We start from the raw sequence: 19,194 nt of genomic DNA, 5'->3' as shown, positions 1-19,194 counted from the left end.
CAGAAGACATGTGCTTTCTTTTTTAAAAAACCTGTTCCTGTTGGCAGCTTTAGCTCTTGTTACTTTAATCTTTTCTCTCTTTATTCTAATTCCAGGCTATGCTGAACAACAGAGAGAATTCTCCGCTGTTGATGCTAGATACGAAATATCTCTTTCAAGTGACATTTCCTTTCACCCCTTCGCCGCATGCTCTGGAAACGATACAGATCCCCAGCAGTTTCAAGCTTGGCTTTCTCACTAGAATATAACATATACAGTGGTGCCTCGGAAGTCGATCGGAATCCATTCCGGAAATCCGTTTGACTTCCAGAACGTTCAGAAACCAAGGCGTGGCTTCTGAGTCACGTCGGATGTTCAGGTTCCAAAGAACATTCGCTAACTCACTTCCGGGTTTGCGGCGTTTGGGAGCCAAAACATTCAACTCGCAAGGCGTTTGGGATCCAAGATACGACTGTAAACTAAAAAAGAATCAATCTCTTGAAGGATAAATGAACATCACTCATCTATGCGCTTCCTCAATCACTGTGAAGTAGTGTTTCTTAGAAGATAAATTTTTGAAAAACATTTGGAAATCAGGGTGTAAGAAATGGATTGCTGCATGTCCTATGGCCCATCCAAATGCTTTAAATCTTATTCCCTTTTGTAGATTGGACCTCATTGTAGCTTACAGGTGCTCAGCACTGGGTTCCAGTCATGTTGAAGGCACTGGGGCCATGGTGGTTCTCTGTATTACTAAATAACTTTCTATAATGAAGGACTAACAAGATAATTCTTTGTAATATTTTACTGCGATACAGTATTTGTAACACTGTAAATTTACATGTCTGTATATGTATGTTTTATGGGAGCATTCATCTTGGTTATTTAATAAGTATGCATATAAATGATAAGACAAAATAGATGGCGGTTATACCATGATTTTTATTGTGTCAGATTATTGTTACATATCTGGGTGCACACTCAAAAAACTCAGGGAAGGGAGGGAAGCTTGCTAAGATTTATTCATTTGTTGCAAAAACAAATCCAAAATAGGTATCATATTCCCAGATGAATGTCAGGTGTGTTTCCACACTAATAATTTTTTAGTGACACAGCTCACCAACACATTTATTCTGAAGAATCCAGATGTCATTTCTACGAAGCTGTTGCATTCTGACTTTTCCAGTGTCAAGGTTGTTGTCGTTTTATAAAATTATTATTATTATTATTTAAGTGCTGTGTTGCGGTGATTTTTGGAGCTTTTAGCATATACTCCTTTCAGATGTGAGCTCTAGCAACACAATAGTCTCATGGATGGTGCTTCATATCACATTGGTCCTTACCTGACCATCCCTTTGGCTCACCTCTTCTAAGATCTGTTCCCTCTGCAGTGGAAGTCCTGAAGATAAAACTGCAGTGAAATCTGCTGGAGTTTCTAGATATTATTTTTCTTTAGAAGATGTACAAGCCCATTTAAAATGCATTATATAGCTTGCTTACAGCCTGTCACCCCAAGATCACATGGAGTTCTTTCCCTCATCCTCGCTGCTAGCTGACTCCAAGGACCTCCCCCCAACCTACTGTCATTCAAAGTTGAAACTCTAAACCTGCTCACTAGGTAAAGGTAAAGGTACCCCTGCCCGTATGGGCCAGTCTTGACAGACTCTAGGGTTGTGCGCTCATCTCACCCTATAGGCTGGGAGCCAGCGCTGTCCGCAGACACTTCCGGGTCACGTGGCCAGCGTGACAAGCTGCATCTGGCGAGCCAGCGCAGCACACGGAACGGCGTTTACCTTCCCGCTGGTAAGCGGTCCCTATTTATCTACTTGCACCCTGGGGTGCTTTCGAACTGCTAGGTTGGCAGGCGCTGGGACCGAACGACGGGAGCGCACCCGCCACGGGGATTCGAACCGCTGACCATGCGATCGGCAAGTCCTAGGTGCTGAGGTTTTACCCACAGCGCCACCCGCGTCCCAGCATCCCCCAAAGAAGAAGTCCCTTTCCCCCTTGCCTGGCAGACTTGTGATCTGATGGTTACCTTGATGGTCCGTCACCAGCCTTTGTCCTCTGCTAATGGCCCATCCAGCTAGCTCTGAGCTGGCTTGGCTTGTTAGCATAACAAAATCCAAGGCGTTTCCATGTTTGGCAAAGATTAATCAAACTTTGATTAAGTCTAACTTTTACCAAATCTAGGAATTTTGGGGAGGATCTGGCACCCAGGAATTTAGGGGAATCTGGCCCCCCACAACCCATCACAGTATGTAAGGGGTGAGACAAATCTTTCAGCTATCCTGGTCCCAAGCTACAGTGGGTTTATACACCCAAACCAGCACCTTAATCTTAGGCTGCAAGCTAACTGGCAGCCAGTGTTTGTAGAAGAGAGAGGCTGTCCTTGATGCTGCCCTATGATGGGCTGGGGTTCTTAAAGCCAGAAGCAGCTGCAGGTCCTCTTTGCTGTAAGAGTGGGATGAAAACATTCAAAGCATTGGGGGTTTGCTGAGAGTTCCTCTTCTTCTCTGGCGACCACTCGTAGCCAAATAAGATTGTCTTCCATGAACACGGTTTTAACAGTGAGTTCATAAGTGACTGTGGAGACCAATTCTGGATCCACACGTCCTTCCACAGTGGGGACATAGGTTTCCGGGCAGGAGTTGATCACGGTGAGGGTTTGCCAAGCGTGCCTTCCTCTTAGCACCTTTCTCCCTTTCGTCCTGAGTTCAGCTGGAGCCCTCGGGTCCCCACTCTCCTCTGGGGGTTTTTTGGGGGTGCGCTGAGCTCTAGCGCTGCCCTCCACGCCTTTCTGCCCGCTCTGTGTCACGGACGACACTTAGCACGCTGCCATTGTCCTCCGCAGCAGACCGGAAGTCCTAAAGCTTTGCCTTGAGAGAGTCTTTAAATCTCTTTTGTTGACCAGTATTACTCTTTCCATTTTAATTTTGGAATAGAGTACAGTGGTACCTCGGGTTACAGACACTTCAGGTTACAGACACTTCAGGTTACAGACTCCGCTAACCCAGAAATAGTACCTCGGGTTAAGAACTTTGCTTCAGGATGAGAACAAAAATCACGCGGCGGCGGCAGGAGGCCCCATTAGCTAAAGTGGTGCTTCAGGTTAAGAACAGTTTCAGGTTAAGAACGGGCCTCCAGAACGAATTAAGTTCTTAACCCGAGATACCACTGTAGTTGCTTTGGAAGACAATCATCAGGCATCCGCACAACATGACCAGTCCAACAAAGTTGATGTTGAAGAATCATTGCTTTGACACACCTGATTAAAGAAGCATGAGGTTGATTCTTCCAATGCGCTTCTTGTCTGTTTCATGTATCCAGTGATGTCAGTTGCTTAAGAGAGCCCTCAATTTACAAGTTTGTTTCTATGTGATTTCAAGAGCTGTGATTGTGCAGCACAATCTTTTTTTACTGCTATCAAAAACTTATACAGAGATACAGTACACCATCCTGTTCATCAGATGACCAACCAAAGCAAGTGAAAGTTTATTGAATCACTCTACGCTGTTACAAACCAAACTATTACTGGGTCAGCTTTGTATCTGTACATTGGTTTCTGGGATGGCCTTATCCAGATACTTTGGGGGGGGGGGGTGTCCACAGAGTTCTTGAAAATGCAGAATACTCCTCTGACTTACTTCAGAACAATGTTTATAGTACTTTACTATCACTAAAAACCTTTTAAACTTTTGGTGGTCATCTGAGGGTGGATTTCATTGGGGGAACGGATGCTAAAAGACTTAGCTCACAAGTAAAGTGCACAATAACTCCCATTTTCTAAGCCCTGGCCTATAAAATAGATAGCATTGTAGAACAGATTAAAAGACACAGGCTAGATACGTATGACTGCTGGGCTCATTTTAAGGAATAATTTCCCCCCTGCTTTGAAGCCTTTTGATCCGTTAATGGCTGACAGGAAACTGAATGCCATACAGATGGATTCAAAATGGCTCCCACTTTGATGCAAAGGCCTCGCTTGGGGGCCTTTTTGATTGATATCTGTAAGCATGTTTCATACAGAATAAAAGCATGTAAAGCCTGGAACCATGACTTTAAAAAGGGCACAATTTGACTGATGTGTAAAATTGGTATGCTGGGATTTTCTCTTGCACCCATGAGAGTTTTCCACTGAGAACAATTGTTAGTCTCTGGCATGTAAACCAGCAATGTGGAAGGTGCTACAATCCAAAAGTGCAGGCTTGTGTCTTAATACCCTCTAAGGAGATTACCTCAGCATTAAGCTTGTCCTTGTGCAATTCTACTTGCACAGAAGATTATTCCTTTGAAGTGTCTGGAAGGCAAAAGGTTCTTGCTCCAGGGAAAAGAAGGTAAGCAGTATGATATTTTGACTTGGAAGTCTCAAACCTCAAGCAATATAGCTAATTTTTTACAGCAGATCAAAATACAGCACTCTTTGGTTTGTTTTATTATTTTCTACCCTGCCTTTTAGGGTGAGCTCTTGCTAGGTGGCTTTTAATAGAAATGTAAAAAGTAAAGCAACTTTGAAATGGTTACAATAACAGTAAATGGATTGAGGAACGACCTCTTGCTTTTCCGTATTTGTATATTCCGTATATTCTGAGATTCTTTGTGCCTACCCTTGTTTTGTCGCCATCCCGGCATACTTTTTTCCTTGTCCCTGAAGGGCTGCATTAATTTAATGTACACCCCCCCAAAAAATAAGATTTCTAGGAACTATAGTTTACTACAAAGAACTACAATCCCAGCACCCTTAACAAATTACAGTTCCCAGGACTGTTTGTGTGGGGAGGTTTTACAGCCAGCGCTTCACAATCTAGAGTATTGCCGGAGCCTTTACTGATCGACTCCAAGGAAGGAAGGAACAAATGAACAGAAAAAAAGGAGGAGATATAGTACAAAAAACCAAAGAAGTTGGCAATAGTGGAGAAAAAATATCTGAGCTGCACCATCACAATGTCTTCTGATTAACATCCTTTTTTCCACTTCTCAGCACTGTACATTTAGCACAATATCCTACCAATTTAAACAGCCACTGCTTCCCCAAAGGAATCCTGGGAACTGCAGTTTGTTGAGGATGCTGAAAGTCAGAATTTTTAAATTAATTTTCTAATTTACATTTTAAAGTATTCAAAATAAAACTCCAAGGTGGCTTTCACCTTTGGAAGCTAAGGCCCGAAAAAGACCCAATATGGAGGCTAAATGGCCTAAATATTGGGAAATATTAGAAAAAGATGGAGACAATTGGAAATTGCAGAGTTTGGAGAAAATGAAGGATAAAGTGCGAGACTGGCTACATTACGCTCAGATTAAAGAAGTTTTTAAAAACGACAAGAAATTAGGGTTCCAGGTGGAGAAATCGAAACTAGAAACAGAATTGTTAGAACCAAAGACTAAGGTACTTTCAAGGATGTATAACTTGCTGTTAAAATGGAATACACAAGATGAAATGGTTAAATCGGCTATGGTAAGATGGGCACAGGACATTGGGCATAATATTATGTTTGAGGACTGGGAAAGGTTGTGGAGTACTGGATTGAACTTTACTGCATGCAATGCTTTGAAAGAAAATGTAATGAAAATGATATATAGATGGTATATGACCCCAGTCAAACTTGCAAAAATTTACCACCTGTCTGATAATAAGTGTTGGAAATGTAAAGAGTGTGAAGGAACATTTTTCCACCTCTGGTGGACTTGCCCTAAAGTGAAGGCGTTCTGGGAAATGATTTATAATGAACTGAAAAAAGTATTTAAATATACCTTCACTAAGAAACCAGAGGCCTTTCTTTTGGGTATTGTCGGCCAAGGGGTGGTAAAGAAGGACCGGACATTTTTTATGTATGCAACAACAGCAGCAAGGATATTACTTGCAAAGCACTGGAAAGCTCAAGATCTACCCACACTGGAAGAATGGCAGATGCAACTGATAGACTACATGGAACTGGCTGAGATGACCGGCAGAATTCGTGACCTGGGAGAAGAGAAGATGGAGGAGGATTGGAAGAAATTTAAGAATTATTTACAAAAGCATTGTAATTTGAGTGAATGTTAAGCAGGATGCTAGATCATAAATAATGAAGCACCACTAACCTAGATGATTTAAGATAATAAGTGAGATTGAGAAAATATAAACTTTATTGAGAATTATAAGATTATAAAGACATAAATGAGATATAAGAATGCAAATAAGATAATAAATTGCTGGTAAAAAGTTATAATGATGAAAGTGGGAGCGGGAGATGTGAGGAAGTCCAAAGAAAATGTGAAATTATGTTAAGATTTGTTATACTGTTTATTATGTTCACTTTTATTGTAAACCCCAATAAATATTTTTCCAAAAAAAAAAAAAAAGAAAAAAAATACATTTTAAAGTATTCATTTAAACAACATTAAATCAATGTCATCCTTTCTCCTCCTCCTCCTCCCGTGGTTCAGTTTGCATACCATAAATCACTGCATATTTTACTATTGAATATTGCATTGTTACATCCATCAAAACTTATTTACACTGTCAAATTTATCTTAATGCTACCAGCATTTTTAAATGTACACAATTTTCACCCATATATTCAACAAACATTTCCCAATCTTCTTTAAACATATGTTCTCCTTGTTCTCTTATTCTATATGTTAAATCTGCAAGCTGCGCATATTCCATCTGTTTAAGTTGCCATTCTTCTTTTGTTTTCCATTCTTGACCTAACAAAACACAGGCCGCAGTAGTGGCATACATAAATAACCTTTTTTGACACCTGGGAATTTCCATCTGATTTATCCCCCCCAAAATAAGCACCTTTTGGTCAGGTGGATCAAAAGGAGGGACATTCCAGGATCCAGTCAGAAGCTGAGATGGCTTCTGTAATTCTCTGATGTCCCACTTAAATCAGGGTTGTTGAGCGGTATGGAAGGGTGCTGGGAATTGTAGTTCTGTGAGGAGTAAACTGAAGTTCCCAGGAGTCTTTGGGGTGGAGGGAAGCCCTGTGCTTTAAATGTGTGTTGTGTACAAATGTGGGCTGGGCCAGCCCTGGTGAAATGCTTCGTGCATCATTTTCAAGCACCTACCTGTTCCACCCCGCCTCTTGTCCCTTTCAGTTCCAACTCCCAGCAAAGATGTGTGACCAGACCTTTTTGGCCAATGTGTTTGGCCCATGCGACAATTGTTCCAAAGACAGAGCCCTCCGGGAGATATACCGCAAATCAGAAAAAGTCAGCTACTGCTCACTATGTGTGGAAATGGTATGTGGTTGTTTCTATTTCACTGGGTTTTTTAAATAGTCTTCAACGAACTTATGCTGCAGACTGATTTTGGGGGTGGAATGTGTGGGTGTGGAAGAGGAAGTGGTACAACATTGGGTTAAAAAAATTAGGAAGGTGGGGAATATATAAGATACAGTGGACGCTCGGGTTGTGAACATGATCCGTGCGGGAGGCACATTCGCAACCCGCAGAGCCGCCTCTGCGCACACGCAGATCATGATTCGGCGCTTATGCACAAACTGTGATTTAGTGCTATTTCACATGCGCGAGCGCTGGAACCCAGAAGTAACCTGTTCCGGTACTTCCGGGTTTCGCGCGGTGCGCAACCCAAAAATGTATAACCTGAAGCGTCTGTAACCTGAGGTATGACTGTAAACTGTAAATTTATCGGATAGAGCATATGTATCCTTGGGACTCAGTCCCACTGGAAGTTTCCAAGTAGACATACGCCGTTATGAATTTATGAATTGCTTCCTGCAACGGAATGTCCCAAAGTGCTTTACAAAAATAAAATGCAATGAGAAAGAGGAAAAAAACCCACATAAACCTAATAAAAACAAATCAGAGTATCACTTCAATAAGTATGCTTGTAAAAAAAATCTCAATTTTATTGTTTTATCTTTTTGTAAACTGTTTTTATTTTTTTTAACCATCATTTATAACTTATATAAAATAAAGAAAATAGGAAATAACTATTAGACTCTCAGATCCTGAATGCCAGGATTTAAATTGAAGACATTTTTCTTCCGGCAGGCTCTACCAGCTGCAAAGGTGTGTCTTTGCCACCAGTGTCTATTTTGTATTATTTTTAAAAATGGATCGTTTCTTGGTGTTTTTAACTTTTGCTATTTTTCTTGTACATCACCTTGTGTATCACTTCAAGAGGGATAACGCAGAGTTGGAAAAGTTGCAGGAAAGAGCAATCAAAACAATTAAGGGGATGGAGCTACTCTATGAGGAAATGTTGAATTGAGGAAATTCTTGAATTGCCCCCCTTAAAAACCAAATTGCCCCCAAGTGGGGCGTGTGCCCGACATTGTGAACCATGGGACTAGATGATCCCTTCCAAATCTACAATTCCATGCATAGGAGCCAAGGGGGCACCCCCTAGGCACCAAGGGGCCTTGGGCCCCCGGTTAAATATTTGAGGGTGCTGCCCCCCCCAAAGTTAATGGGCAGTGCCATTCAAATAGTGTGTGTTATGTACTGAAGTTCTCACCCTGGGCCAGCAGAGGGATACTGTAGATAGTTTTCACTCAGGTCCACATATGCAAATAAGGGATTGAAAGTGACGTTCACTGATTGGATAGTTACAGAAAGTGGTTACTGTTGCGTGGTAGTGGACCTCTATATAAGCAGGCTGGCTGAACCCTTCAGTTCAGTTCAGTTCTGGCCTGTGAATAAACAATAGCTGTTTGAAGAATTGCTGTTATCTAATATGTTCACCCACAACTTAACAGTGTGCATGTGCCACATCAAATGAGCAATTATGGGGGGCGCAGGTATGCCACAGCCTGCATAACTGCTCATATGATGCTCAAACCAACCAAGTTCCCACGCTGCCCGATCCCTTCCCGCTTAAGGCGCAGGGAGAAGATGCCTCCGCCCGGCCCGGCCCTGCCTAGCCCGAGTGGGACAAGCGTCCGCCTTGCCTCCGGCGCGCCAATCAGCGTCGAGGAGGGCGGAGCCTACCTCTTCCCTGCTCGCTGGGCGGATCCGGAGCTGCTGCTGCTCCTCCTTCTCCTCCCGCTTCACTGTCTCTTTCCCCCTCTCCTCCTTGCAAAGATGGCAACCGAGGGGCTGAAGGAGAACGAGACCCTGGCGTCGCTGAAGACCGAGGCCGAGAGCCTGAAGGGCAAGCTGGAGGAGGAGAGGGCCAAGCTGCACGACGTGGAGCGTGAGTCGGGGGCCGGGAAGGGGGTGGCGGGGGGGGGCGCTGGGCTGCCTTAGAGAGGCTGCCCTCCATCCGAAGCAGAGATGGCAGGAGAGGGAGAAACGGGAGCAGGGAGCTGCGCATCATAGGAGTAATTCTGGGGGGGTGGCCCAAGGATCCTGGGGGGTGGGTGGGGTGCTGGGCTTGTTTGATGGGAGATCGGGGGTGGGGATCCGGGGATCCTGCCTCCCCCTCCCTCCGCATCCATCTCTTCCACCTGCCCCTCCCCGTGTTGTGCTTCGTCCGAGCGTGGCTGCAAGGAAATCGCCCTTCGCATCATCATCATCCAACGGCATCACTAGCTAGCTGCTGCGTTTGAATCCGAAAGCCTGAAAATAAAGTCGGGCGGGGGCTATAAATAAAAGCTATTTATTTATCGAGGCAGGAGGAATGGAATATCCCCTGTCGTCGCTGGATGCCTGATCCTCAGAAGCAGATATGTGTTTATTCGTGGTGGTTGGGGGTGCTTGGTGAGATGTAAACATGCCAGGGAATGCAAGAGGCAGATGTGCACGCAAGGCTGGGCTTTATGCTCGGTTCCTGTAATAATGGTCGCCAGATCCAGGCCGGGGGAGAGCATTTAAGGCGACCCAATGAAAAACAGAGGCAGGGGGAAGCCGCAGGGCACCTGTCTTTTATTTAACAGTTGCATTAAAAAAAGGAAGAAAATCCACTCGGTTTCCCCCCCTCTGCTGTCTTAAAAGCCCTGCCTGATTAAATCCATCTGCTGCTGCCTGCAAACATTGCAAACAGGATGGTAGGCTGACAGGGAGAGGATTCCCCAACCTTACTTGTTTCTAGAGCTCTTTAGAGCAGCCCTTTGCCAACCCGTTAGCTGTGGTGCCTGGGGGCTGATGGGAGCTACAGGCCAAAACATCTGGAGGGCGCCATGTTGGCAAAGGCTGCTTCTCAGGGCTAGAAGATGGAGGGGGAGTTGCTGTTTGGGAAGGCAGGGAAACTTTTAAGTTGGCTGAGAGGAATAACAGCATTCAGAGTTGTGCTTTGGGAACCTGCGGCCCTCCAGATGTTGCTAAATCACAAGTCCCATAATCCATGGCTGTATGGGGCCATTCTGGTTGGGGCTGATGGGAGTTGTAGTCCAGCATCTGTAGGGTCACAGGATCACCATCCCTGCCATCTGTTTTTTAGATTTGCGTGGGGATGCCAGCAGAACACTCACAGGTGTGTTTACACCTGCAAGAGCCTGCTGGGTCCCATTCCCTCACCCCACCTGCTGAAATTAGGCTTGAAAGCAGTTGCTCCCTTACCCAGTGGTAATCCATCTGCCCCCAGATCCTACCAACACCACAATTCATTTAATAATAAACCTTGTATTGTAGACAGTATAACACTTTTTTTCAAACCGAATTGCATGTTGTCCTGCGCTGAACGTAACCAAAAGACTTTATAATCTCAACAACAAAAAAGAGACATTGCACGTTCCTTTGTATATCTTGAAAATCTTTAATATATATATATTTTTAAAGACCCCATTGCTACTGGCTCTGTGTCCCTCTCATGCCCCTCTTATGTTTCAGTTAGACTTGAAAAAGCCTTCTATTGGAGCCAATGAAAGACTTTTTTTCAAGCCTGACTGATTGTTATGGGGTGAGGTGGGGTTTGATCTTCCTAGAAATTGCAGCTGAAGGAAAAAGGCTATTTCCTTCTCCCCCCTCTCATTCCCACTCTTCTGTAAGATTAGCCCCTGCCCGCTGCACATGCCCATTGAGACTTGCAGGGTGGGGACACCCAAATTACATTTTTAAATGTCATTGGTGGAGAGGGGGGCAAGAGGGAAGCTGCATGTTTGTGTGCATGGGATCCAGAACAGTTCCCCCCCCCTGTTTGCAAATGGGCCCCCAAAGTTGGGGTGTACATGGTGACCAGCTCCTTCCTGCTTTCGGACTTTCTGGGGGCATCTCTTCCGCCTTTGTGGAAGCAGGACGCTGTTCTTACGTCCTTAAAGTGTCAACATAAATATTCAGTCCTATTGAGTCAAATGGGCTTTACTCCCAAGTAAGATGCAGGTGGCGCTGTGGGTTAAACCACAGAGCCTAGGGCTTGCTGATTAGAAGGTCGGTGGTTCAAATCCTGTGACGGGGTGAGCTCCTGTTGCTCGGTCCCTGCTCCTGCCAACCTAGCAGTTCAAAAGCATGTCAAAGTGCAAGTAGATAAATAGGTACCGCTTCGGCGGGAAGGTAAGCAGCGTTTCCGTGCACTGCTCTGGTTCACCAGAAGCGGCTTAGTCATGCTGGCCACATGACCCGGAAGCTGTACGCCGGCTCCCTCGAGTCGTCCCCAGAGTCGTCCGTGACTGGACCTAATGGTCAGGGGTACCTTTACCTTTACCTTTAAGTGTGTATAGGGCTGCAGCCTCAAGTATTTTATTACTATGTTGTTGTTGTTCAGATGAAATGAAGGCTTTATTTTTTCCCTTTTTAATTACTGTTTTGTATTTTGACAAAGTAATAATTGTACATAAATAAGAATAAAAATGTGCACCCCACCCCGAGACCATTCCATTGTAACTATCCAACCTCCAAAATTTCAACACCTCTTGCGATGGTTTGACCCCTTTCCATTTTAACAGTACAAATTCTACAAACACCCTCCATATCTCCTCAAAATAATTCCCCATCTTACCTTAATGGCACATGTTAATTTATCATTAATAGCTATATCCCACACCTCTTTATACCATTCTTACATTTTATATTCTGCTTGCCCCTTCCACTTCCTAGGTATCATAATTCGTGCAGCTGTCAATAAATTTGTGAGCATGTGAGCTTTAAACATACTTTCCTGTTAACCATCATTTCTTTATTTAATCAATTTGGAGGTTGCTTAATATACCAAAAAATCCCCCCCCCCAAAACAAACAACCCTTCTAAAGTGGTTTACCAAGCAAACAACAACAACTCATTAAAATCAAGGCTAGAATCCAATAAAGCAAAAGAACTGTCAATAAAAATAATCAATCAAAATGCTAAGGAATGTGTCATCCCACAGAGGGAAGGCAGCAAGGCAAGATCAGGAGATGCAGGACCATGGAGAGCGACACGTGAGCAACTCTTAGGGATTATTCCCATTTATCTATTGCCCTGACCTTTCCAGACACAAGTCTGAGTGTTTTGGGGTTTAATGCCCCCAAAGCTTTCCCTGCAAAAGCCCTGCTCTTTAGCGCTCAATTGGAGCAAACGTCCATTCGGATTGCAGTTTGCTCCAATTGAGCTTTAAAGAGCAGGTTTTCGAGGGAAAAGCTCTGGGGCAAAAAGAAAACGGCTTAGTGTCTGAGCTTTAAAGTGTGGACCTTGCCTGGAAAGGTAAGTGTGGATAAGCCTCTGGGCACCTGTGCTCAGACTCCCGTTTCCAGGCTCTGCTCTCCTGTGGATAACTAGAGCCTTACAGCTTCACCTTCTGACTTGAAGCATGGCCAGTGGTCAGGGATGATGGGAGTTGTAGTCTTATAACATTTAGGAAGTCACAAGCTCCCCACTCTGCTCTACAAGAAAATCTGCTTGCAAGAAAAATAGTTGCCCGGGTTTCTCATAAACGCCAGAGATTTAGAACATATCTGTACTGGTTAACAATTTGCTACCAGGCCAGGTTCAAAGTGTGACTATTAACAACTTGGGACCAGTTTGGCTATCCCCACATGTGTCCACTCGACTGCTTCAAATGACAGAATTGGCACTGCTGCAGGTGCCACGTAACGCCCATTCCATTGTTGCAAGAGCCCCATTGTATATTGAGGCAGCACCTACACTTCGGAACTCCTTGCCTATTGCGATCAAGCAGGTGCCTTTACTGTGCTCTTTTAAAGGTAAAGGGACCCCTGACCATTAGGTCCAGTCGTGACCGACTTTGGGGTTGTGGTGCTCATCTCGCTTTACTGGCCGAGGGAGCCGGCGTACAGCTTCTGGGTCATGTGGCCAGCGTGACTAAGCCACTTCTGGTGAACCAGAGCAGTGCACGGAAACGCTGTTTACCTTCCCGCCGGAGCGGTACCTATTTATCTACTTGCACTTTGACGTGCTTTCGAACTGCTAGGTTGGCAGAAGCTGGGACAGAGCAACAGGAGCTCACCCCATCACGGGGATTCGAACCGCCAACCTTCCAATCGGCAAGTCCTAGGCTCTGTGGCTTAACCCACAGCGCCACCTGCGTCCCTTGTACTCTTTTAGGCTCCTGCTAATAACATCCTTCTTCAGGCAAGCCTACCCAGATGCTCAGAAAGTTGAGGCAATTTGTTTTAGTATTTAAACTTTTGCTTGTTTTTAAGTATGATTGTAAAAATAAATAAATCACAATTTTATTGTTTTATCTTTTTGTAAACTGTTTTGATTTTTTTAAACCATCATTTATAAATTTTGTGAAATGAAGGAAATAGGAAATAACTATTAGACCCTCAGATCCTGAATCCCAGGGTTTAAATTGAAGACATTTTTCTTCTGGCAGGCCTTACCAGTTGCAAAGGTGTGTCTTTACCACCAGTGTTTATTTTGTATTGTTCTATTTTTTTAAATGGATCACTTATTTGTGTTTTTAACTGCTTTTTTTCTTGTACATCACCTTGAGATGATTGTGTAGAAGTATGTTAATAACAAAACAGATATAGGAGGTGCTAGATATGGGAGCCACTAAATGCTACTTGGGAGTCGCTGAATACAGGCTTCTAATAGGTTCTAAGGCTTTATAGTTAGAAAATGGTTCAACGGTGGTCATTGGCTGTGGCTTTTGCTCTGCGGGGATGTTCGTCTCAGTTTTTCAGCTGAAAAGAGGATCTTTCCTACTTTCAGGGAGATGCAACTGAGTGCTTTCCTTTTAGGATGGTGACTGAAAGGCTAATAAATCAATGAGTAACTTTAAAAAGAGGGAGGAAAGGGTTGTTTGAGCTGCAGCCAAATAAGTCATACATAAAGCATTGCCCATCATTACTGGGTCCAGGAGTCCTGTCCAAAAATAAAAACTGGCGTTCAGGAAATAACATTTGGTGCCCAAACAGTATTTGGGACCATTGTGTTCCACCAGTAGAAAGCAGAGGCCTGCCTTGAACTTTAGGCATGCACACTTTGCTGAAGTTGTAAGCCAGAGGTCTGTGCTGCAACTTCAAATTCTGTAGTAAAAGGGGGAGATGAAGCAGCCACCGCTGTCTCCCCCATGGAGGCCCCTCTTCTCCAAGTCTTTTTACCTGCCCCATCACACTCCAGATCCAATAGAGAGCAAGTGGGTCACAGTTGTTTCAGTCAGTCAGTCAGTTTTATTGCACATAGCCAAAGGCTGCTGCAATGTACACAGAATCATTCAACAAATGAAAGAAAATATACTGGATTGATACAGAAAACTTAAAACATTTATATTATCAAGACGTTACCCACTCTAAACAGAGCTATAAAAGTACCTTAATATACAAATTAAGACATTAAACAATAAAATTTATAAGCTAAAATTATCACATGGTCACTAATATATTAAAAATAATGTTAATTAATACAGTGTGCAATTATATTCGGAGTTTGGTGATAAAGATAGAATATAGCTTGATGTAAAGGTAAAGGGACCCCTGACCATTAGGTCCAGTCGTGACCAACTCTGGGGTTGCGGCGCTCATCTCGCTTTATTGGCCAAGGGAGCCGGCGTACAGCTTCCGGCTCATGTGGCCAGCATGACTAAGCCGCTTCTGGCGAACCAGAGCAGCACACGGAAACGCCGTTTACCTTCCCGCCGGAGTGGTACCTATTTATCTACTTGCACTTTGACGTGCTTTTGAACTGCTAGGTTGGCAGGAATAGCTTGATGTAGATAGGGTCAAATAAATTCATCTCCTTTACAGTTGGTGTCTACCTTGGCTATATAATTTGCTCTAATTTTCCTAGCGGCAGTTTCAAAGGGTGCTACACGCCAGGTCATATACTTATCTGTGTCTGCGAGGAGATATAAAATCAGGTCAGAGGGGTTCTGGCCAGGGGACCTTGTCATTATAGGTGCTAAAAATCTTTCTCTTGCCTCATTATTTAAGGGGCAGCGCAAGATACACAGTTGTTTCATTGCCCGCCATGCAAATCTCTGGGTTGCAACCCGCAAGCCCAAAGCCTGCAGTCGAAGAAGTCAGGGACCTGGCCTTTTCACAGCTAATTCCAGACACTTCCCTGAATCTTCAGCTTTCACACAAAAACAAAACAAAAATGCCCGCCGGGAAAAGAAGCTCATGGGGTGACCCCTCTCAGCCCAGCCTACCACACAGGGCTGTTGTGAGAAGGAAATGTGTGGGTGGGAGAGGGAATAAAAATGTATACCCCTCAGGGCTTCTTGGAGGAAGGACAAGACAAACCTTTAGATAAATAAAACAGTCTGTTTACTTCTGAAGATAAAAGAAAAAGTGGGCGAACTATTAATTAGAAATCAACTTAACGTCCTCCACTGGGATAATTTAATTTTAGGGTGTCACCTTGGAGTAGGACTTAGTTGAGTACAACCACAGGCCTTTATTTCTCAATTTTATGAAATTACCTTTTTTTATACAAAGGTCGTTTTATTTGTATGGCTGGACAAAACCATCAATTTTAGCTTTTCTCTCTTTCTCATTTTTCCCAGTCTTCAAATCAGCTCTGCACATTTCTGTCTCCAATTTGTGGTGTTTATAAAAAAATTTAACCCTACTGAAAACTCATCAGCATTTTAGGGTGAATTTCTCTTGGCGTGTACATTTTTGAAAGCCGTTTCCCCTAATGCACTTATGTATACATTGCATTGCAAAATTAGGAGAAATGTGAATTTCAAAGAGTGTGTTTCACTTCACATATTGGTTTGAGAAATGCAAATGGGATAGTTTGTTCTTAAAATGCAAACAGAAATGGATTTCTCCCCCACTTCTTATTAGCATGCCATAAAATCATTTCTGTTTCATGCTCTGTAATGATTCCAAACCCCTGAGGCCCCTTGGCCACAACAGTTAAGGCTTCAGGCCTGTTGACAACCTTTCCCTTAACTTGGGAGCATCATCTTGGATCTTTGCATGCGTTGCCAAAGCACAGAGTGACTCTCTGTCTTGAATTCCCTTCAGTTCATCAGGTGGCGGAGCGTGTGGAGGCCTTGGGTCAGTTTGTGATGAAGACAAGAAGGACGCTGAAAGGCCATGGCAATAAAGTCCTCTGCATGGACTGGTGCAAAGATAAAAGAAGAATTGTAAGCTCTTCCCAGGTAAAGAGAGATGATGTCATTGTCTTGAGGGTTTGTTACTATGCTGAGGAACAATCTAACTGGAAAGAAAATGTCTTACTTAGTCTTTAACGTTTGACGAGATTGTGTGTTTATTTAGAAATATAGGGCATTGCCTTCTTCCAGATACTTATTCTACAGTGTTGTTTGCACTAACCAGTAATAGCTTGCCATCCTCTGAGGCAATGTTTAACTCTTTCATAACTTCCACTAGTTTTCATGACATTTAGAGTGCTTTGGACTATATAAATAGTGCCTCAAACCAGCAAGTTAAGATTTGATTATCTGGGTCCTTATTTGTTGGACATAAAAACATCCCACCCTGTTCCCCGTCGTCTCTCGTTTAACTTCTCTCTTGGCATAATCTTCCTACTTATTTCCCTGAAGACAGAGACAGGGTTTTCTGTCATTCTGCAGAGGCCAAAGGCTATAATAATGGCAGGTAAAAAGCTTCTTTTGTACCCTAATTTATTTATCAAAATACTTATATACTGCTTTTGCATATTAATAATCAACAGTGTGTAGTTGAAAATAGCCAAATGGTAAGGACGGCCAGCAAAGACCTCAACAAAATCATCATATTTTCAGCAAATGCAGAAATGGGATGAATGCAAGCGTTTGCCTCAATTCAGAGGGCATAATGCACTTACTTTTCAAAACTCTTCTTTTTCTCCTAATTTGAGTTACAACAATTCTGTTTCATTTTGCTGATAACAAATCAATGGTACCCAGCTTGCTTTCATGCCAGCTCACAAACCTCCTTGACAAACTGCTCTGAGGCAATTTTGTAAACACTGGCCGCATCTTCCTGTTTGTTCCTGGAACTGTTGGGCTTGTATTTTGAATGTGGGGTCATGGTGTCGCAGCATCACACAGGGTATGTGAAGGTATCGTGAAGACAAAATTCAGAGCGGGGACAAAGTTTCCTGCTCTCTTCCTGAATTGGTTAACACTTTTGCATCTGTTTCCTCTGCTAAAAATAATTGAAAGGGAGAAGTTTTTTCTCAGGGCAAAGGTTTTCATGAAAAGGACCCTACCCAACGGAAGTGGTGGAGAGATGTGTGATTGATAGCATTTCCAGGGTGAAGTCTAGTGCCATCTTCCCAGGCTGACTTCAGTTGTGAGTCTAGTTTAGCATAGGGCCTTGGTGGTAGCCAGCCAAGGGCTTGGTTTAGAATAGACTGAGGGTAACCAGTGCTGTGTCCTCCGGTTGTTTTTGATTCATCTGACCATCGACCTTGCTGGCTGGGGCTGATGGGAGTTGGAAGTCCCACAAAATCTGGAGGGCAAAATGTGGGCTATGCATACTTTAGGCCTAGAAGACCTGATATTGCATTTGAAGGGATTGTTACCACCATTTCATCCCTCCTGCACAAACCTTTCGATTTTAGGCAGGAACACGAACAGAGAGAACTGCAATAAGACTTCAAAATATACATCTCCTTGTTTGAGAAATTTATAATCCCTCTTTGCTTTTCATAGGATGGAAAGGTGATTGTTTGGGATGCCTTCACTACCAATAAGGTAAGTTCCTTGTGTTTCTTATTTCCCTCAAGGCCTAAAGAATAGATGTCTCTGATGAATGTGGGAGGGCAACAGAAGGGTCTTTGTCCCTTTGTCTTCCATTCCATGTTGAAGACCTGCAAATTCTGGTTGGCCTTGGTGGTAGCCAGCCAGTTTGGGGGTATTTTTTTAAGAAATAAGTTGGTTCATTTCAATGTAAAGCTGAGCCAAGTGTGGGACAAACATTTCCATTCTGCTAGAGCAGGCATGTCCAACAGGTAGATAGTGATCTATCGGTAGATCCCCAGATGTCTGTGGTAGATCGCGGTAGATCACGAGATGCTTAGTGACCCCCCTCACCAAACTTTGCCTGTCAATAACAATGGGTAGATCACAGCCAGCATTTTTATAATGTGAGTAGATCACAATCTCTTTGGAGTTGGACGTGCCTGTGCTAGAGGGTCCAAAGGTCTGACGGAACAAGGCCTGTTGTTAAGTTCCTCTCGTGTTACAAACATCACGCACTTGTAGTCACTTCCCATCTTTTAAAGTCAGTACAGTGGTACCTCAGGATGTGAACGGGATCCGTTCTGGAGCCCCATTCGCATCCTGAATAGAACATAAGACGCGCCTGCGCATGCACGGGTCGTGTTTCGCTGTTTCCGCGCATGACGTCATTTTGATCGTCTGCGCATGCATGAGTGGCGAAACCCGGAAGTAACATGCTCCGTTACTTCTGGGTCACCGCGGAACGCAACCCAAAAATACTTACCCTGAAGCATATTTATCCTGAGGTATGACTGTATAAGAGAATCCTACTTTACTATCATTTAGTGATATGGAAAAGATTTGCAAATTGACCCTTAAGATGCAAGAGATGATTTGTGTTTCAGGAACATGCGGTGACGATGCCTTGCACCTGGGTGATGGCATGCGCTTACGCCCCTTCAGGATGTGCCATTGCTTGTGGGTAAGTGGGAGCCTCTTGATTAAAGCCATTTTTTATTGTTGCACTGAGCCAAGGGGGCTGTTTCCTTCCCTCCAGTATTCCTTAAAGCACCTGATGACGGTATGGGCTTTTTTAGTAAAGCTTTTGGCCAACTCAATAACTTTGATGCTGACTTAGGTTGTGTATATTTTGATGACTGCTGGATTTGTTTTATTGTGTTTAGTGTGTGTGTTGTTAGCTGCTTTGAGATTCTTTGGAAGATAAGGCAGGAGAGAATTGTTTTCATAAATAAATAATAGACTGCCTTAATAGGTAAATAAAATAACTGAATTCCTGCCTTAGACCAGGAAAAAGCAAACCTGCT

The 19,194-nt window shown here is 43.6% G+C and overlaps 2 protein-coding genes across 5 annotated transcripts in view; both read left to right on the top strand.

Annotated features, from left to right (window-relative positions):
* The window catches only part of MYO5C (myosin VC), a 52,354-nt gene extending 51,145 nt beyond the window's left edge, over positions 1-1,209 (top strand). For all 3 annotated transcript variants that reach the window (XM_080980237.1, XM_080980236.1, XM_080980238.1), the window contains one exon: positions 96-1,209. In XM_080980237.1, coding sequence (XP_080836363.1) covers positions 96-248 — 153 coding nt within the window. In that variant the 3' untranslated portion in view covers positions 249-1,209. The remainder of the gene's footprint in view (positions 1-95) is intronic.
* Positions 1,210-7,065: 5,856 nt separating this feature from the next.
* GNB5 (G protein subunit beta 5) overlaps positions 7,066-19,194 on the top strand; it is a 37,469-nt gene continuing 25,340 nt past the window's right edge. Inside the window, exons 1-5 of one of the 2 annotated variants that reach the window (XM_080980509.1) lie at positions 7,066-7,206; positions 9,013-9,124; positions 16,224-16,360; positions 17,861-17,902; positions 18,775-18,851. In XM_080980509.1, the coding sequence (XP_080836635.1) occupies positions 7,081-7,206; positions 9,013-9,124; positions 16,224-16,360; positions 17,861-17,902; positions 18,775-18,851 (494 nt within the window). In that variant the 5' untranslated portion in view covers positions 7,066-7,080. Of the gene's footprint in view, positions 7,207-8,935; positions 9,125-16,223; positions 16,361-17,860; positions 17,903-18,774; positions 18,852-19,194 lie in introns of those variants that run through there. The other variant, XM_080980508.1, reaches the window with a different exon arrangement.

Source organism: Podarcis pityusensis (assembly GCF_964106645.2).
Source record: "Podarcis pityusensis genome assembly, chromosome: 14".
In the NCBI taxonomy this organism is placed as follows: domain Eukaryota; kingdom Metazoa; phylum Chordata; class Lepidosauria; order Squamata; family Lacertidae; genus Podarcis; species Podarcis pityusensis.
This window is presented reverse-complemented; position numbering and strand designations above follow the sequence as displayed.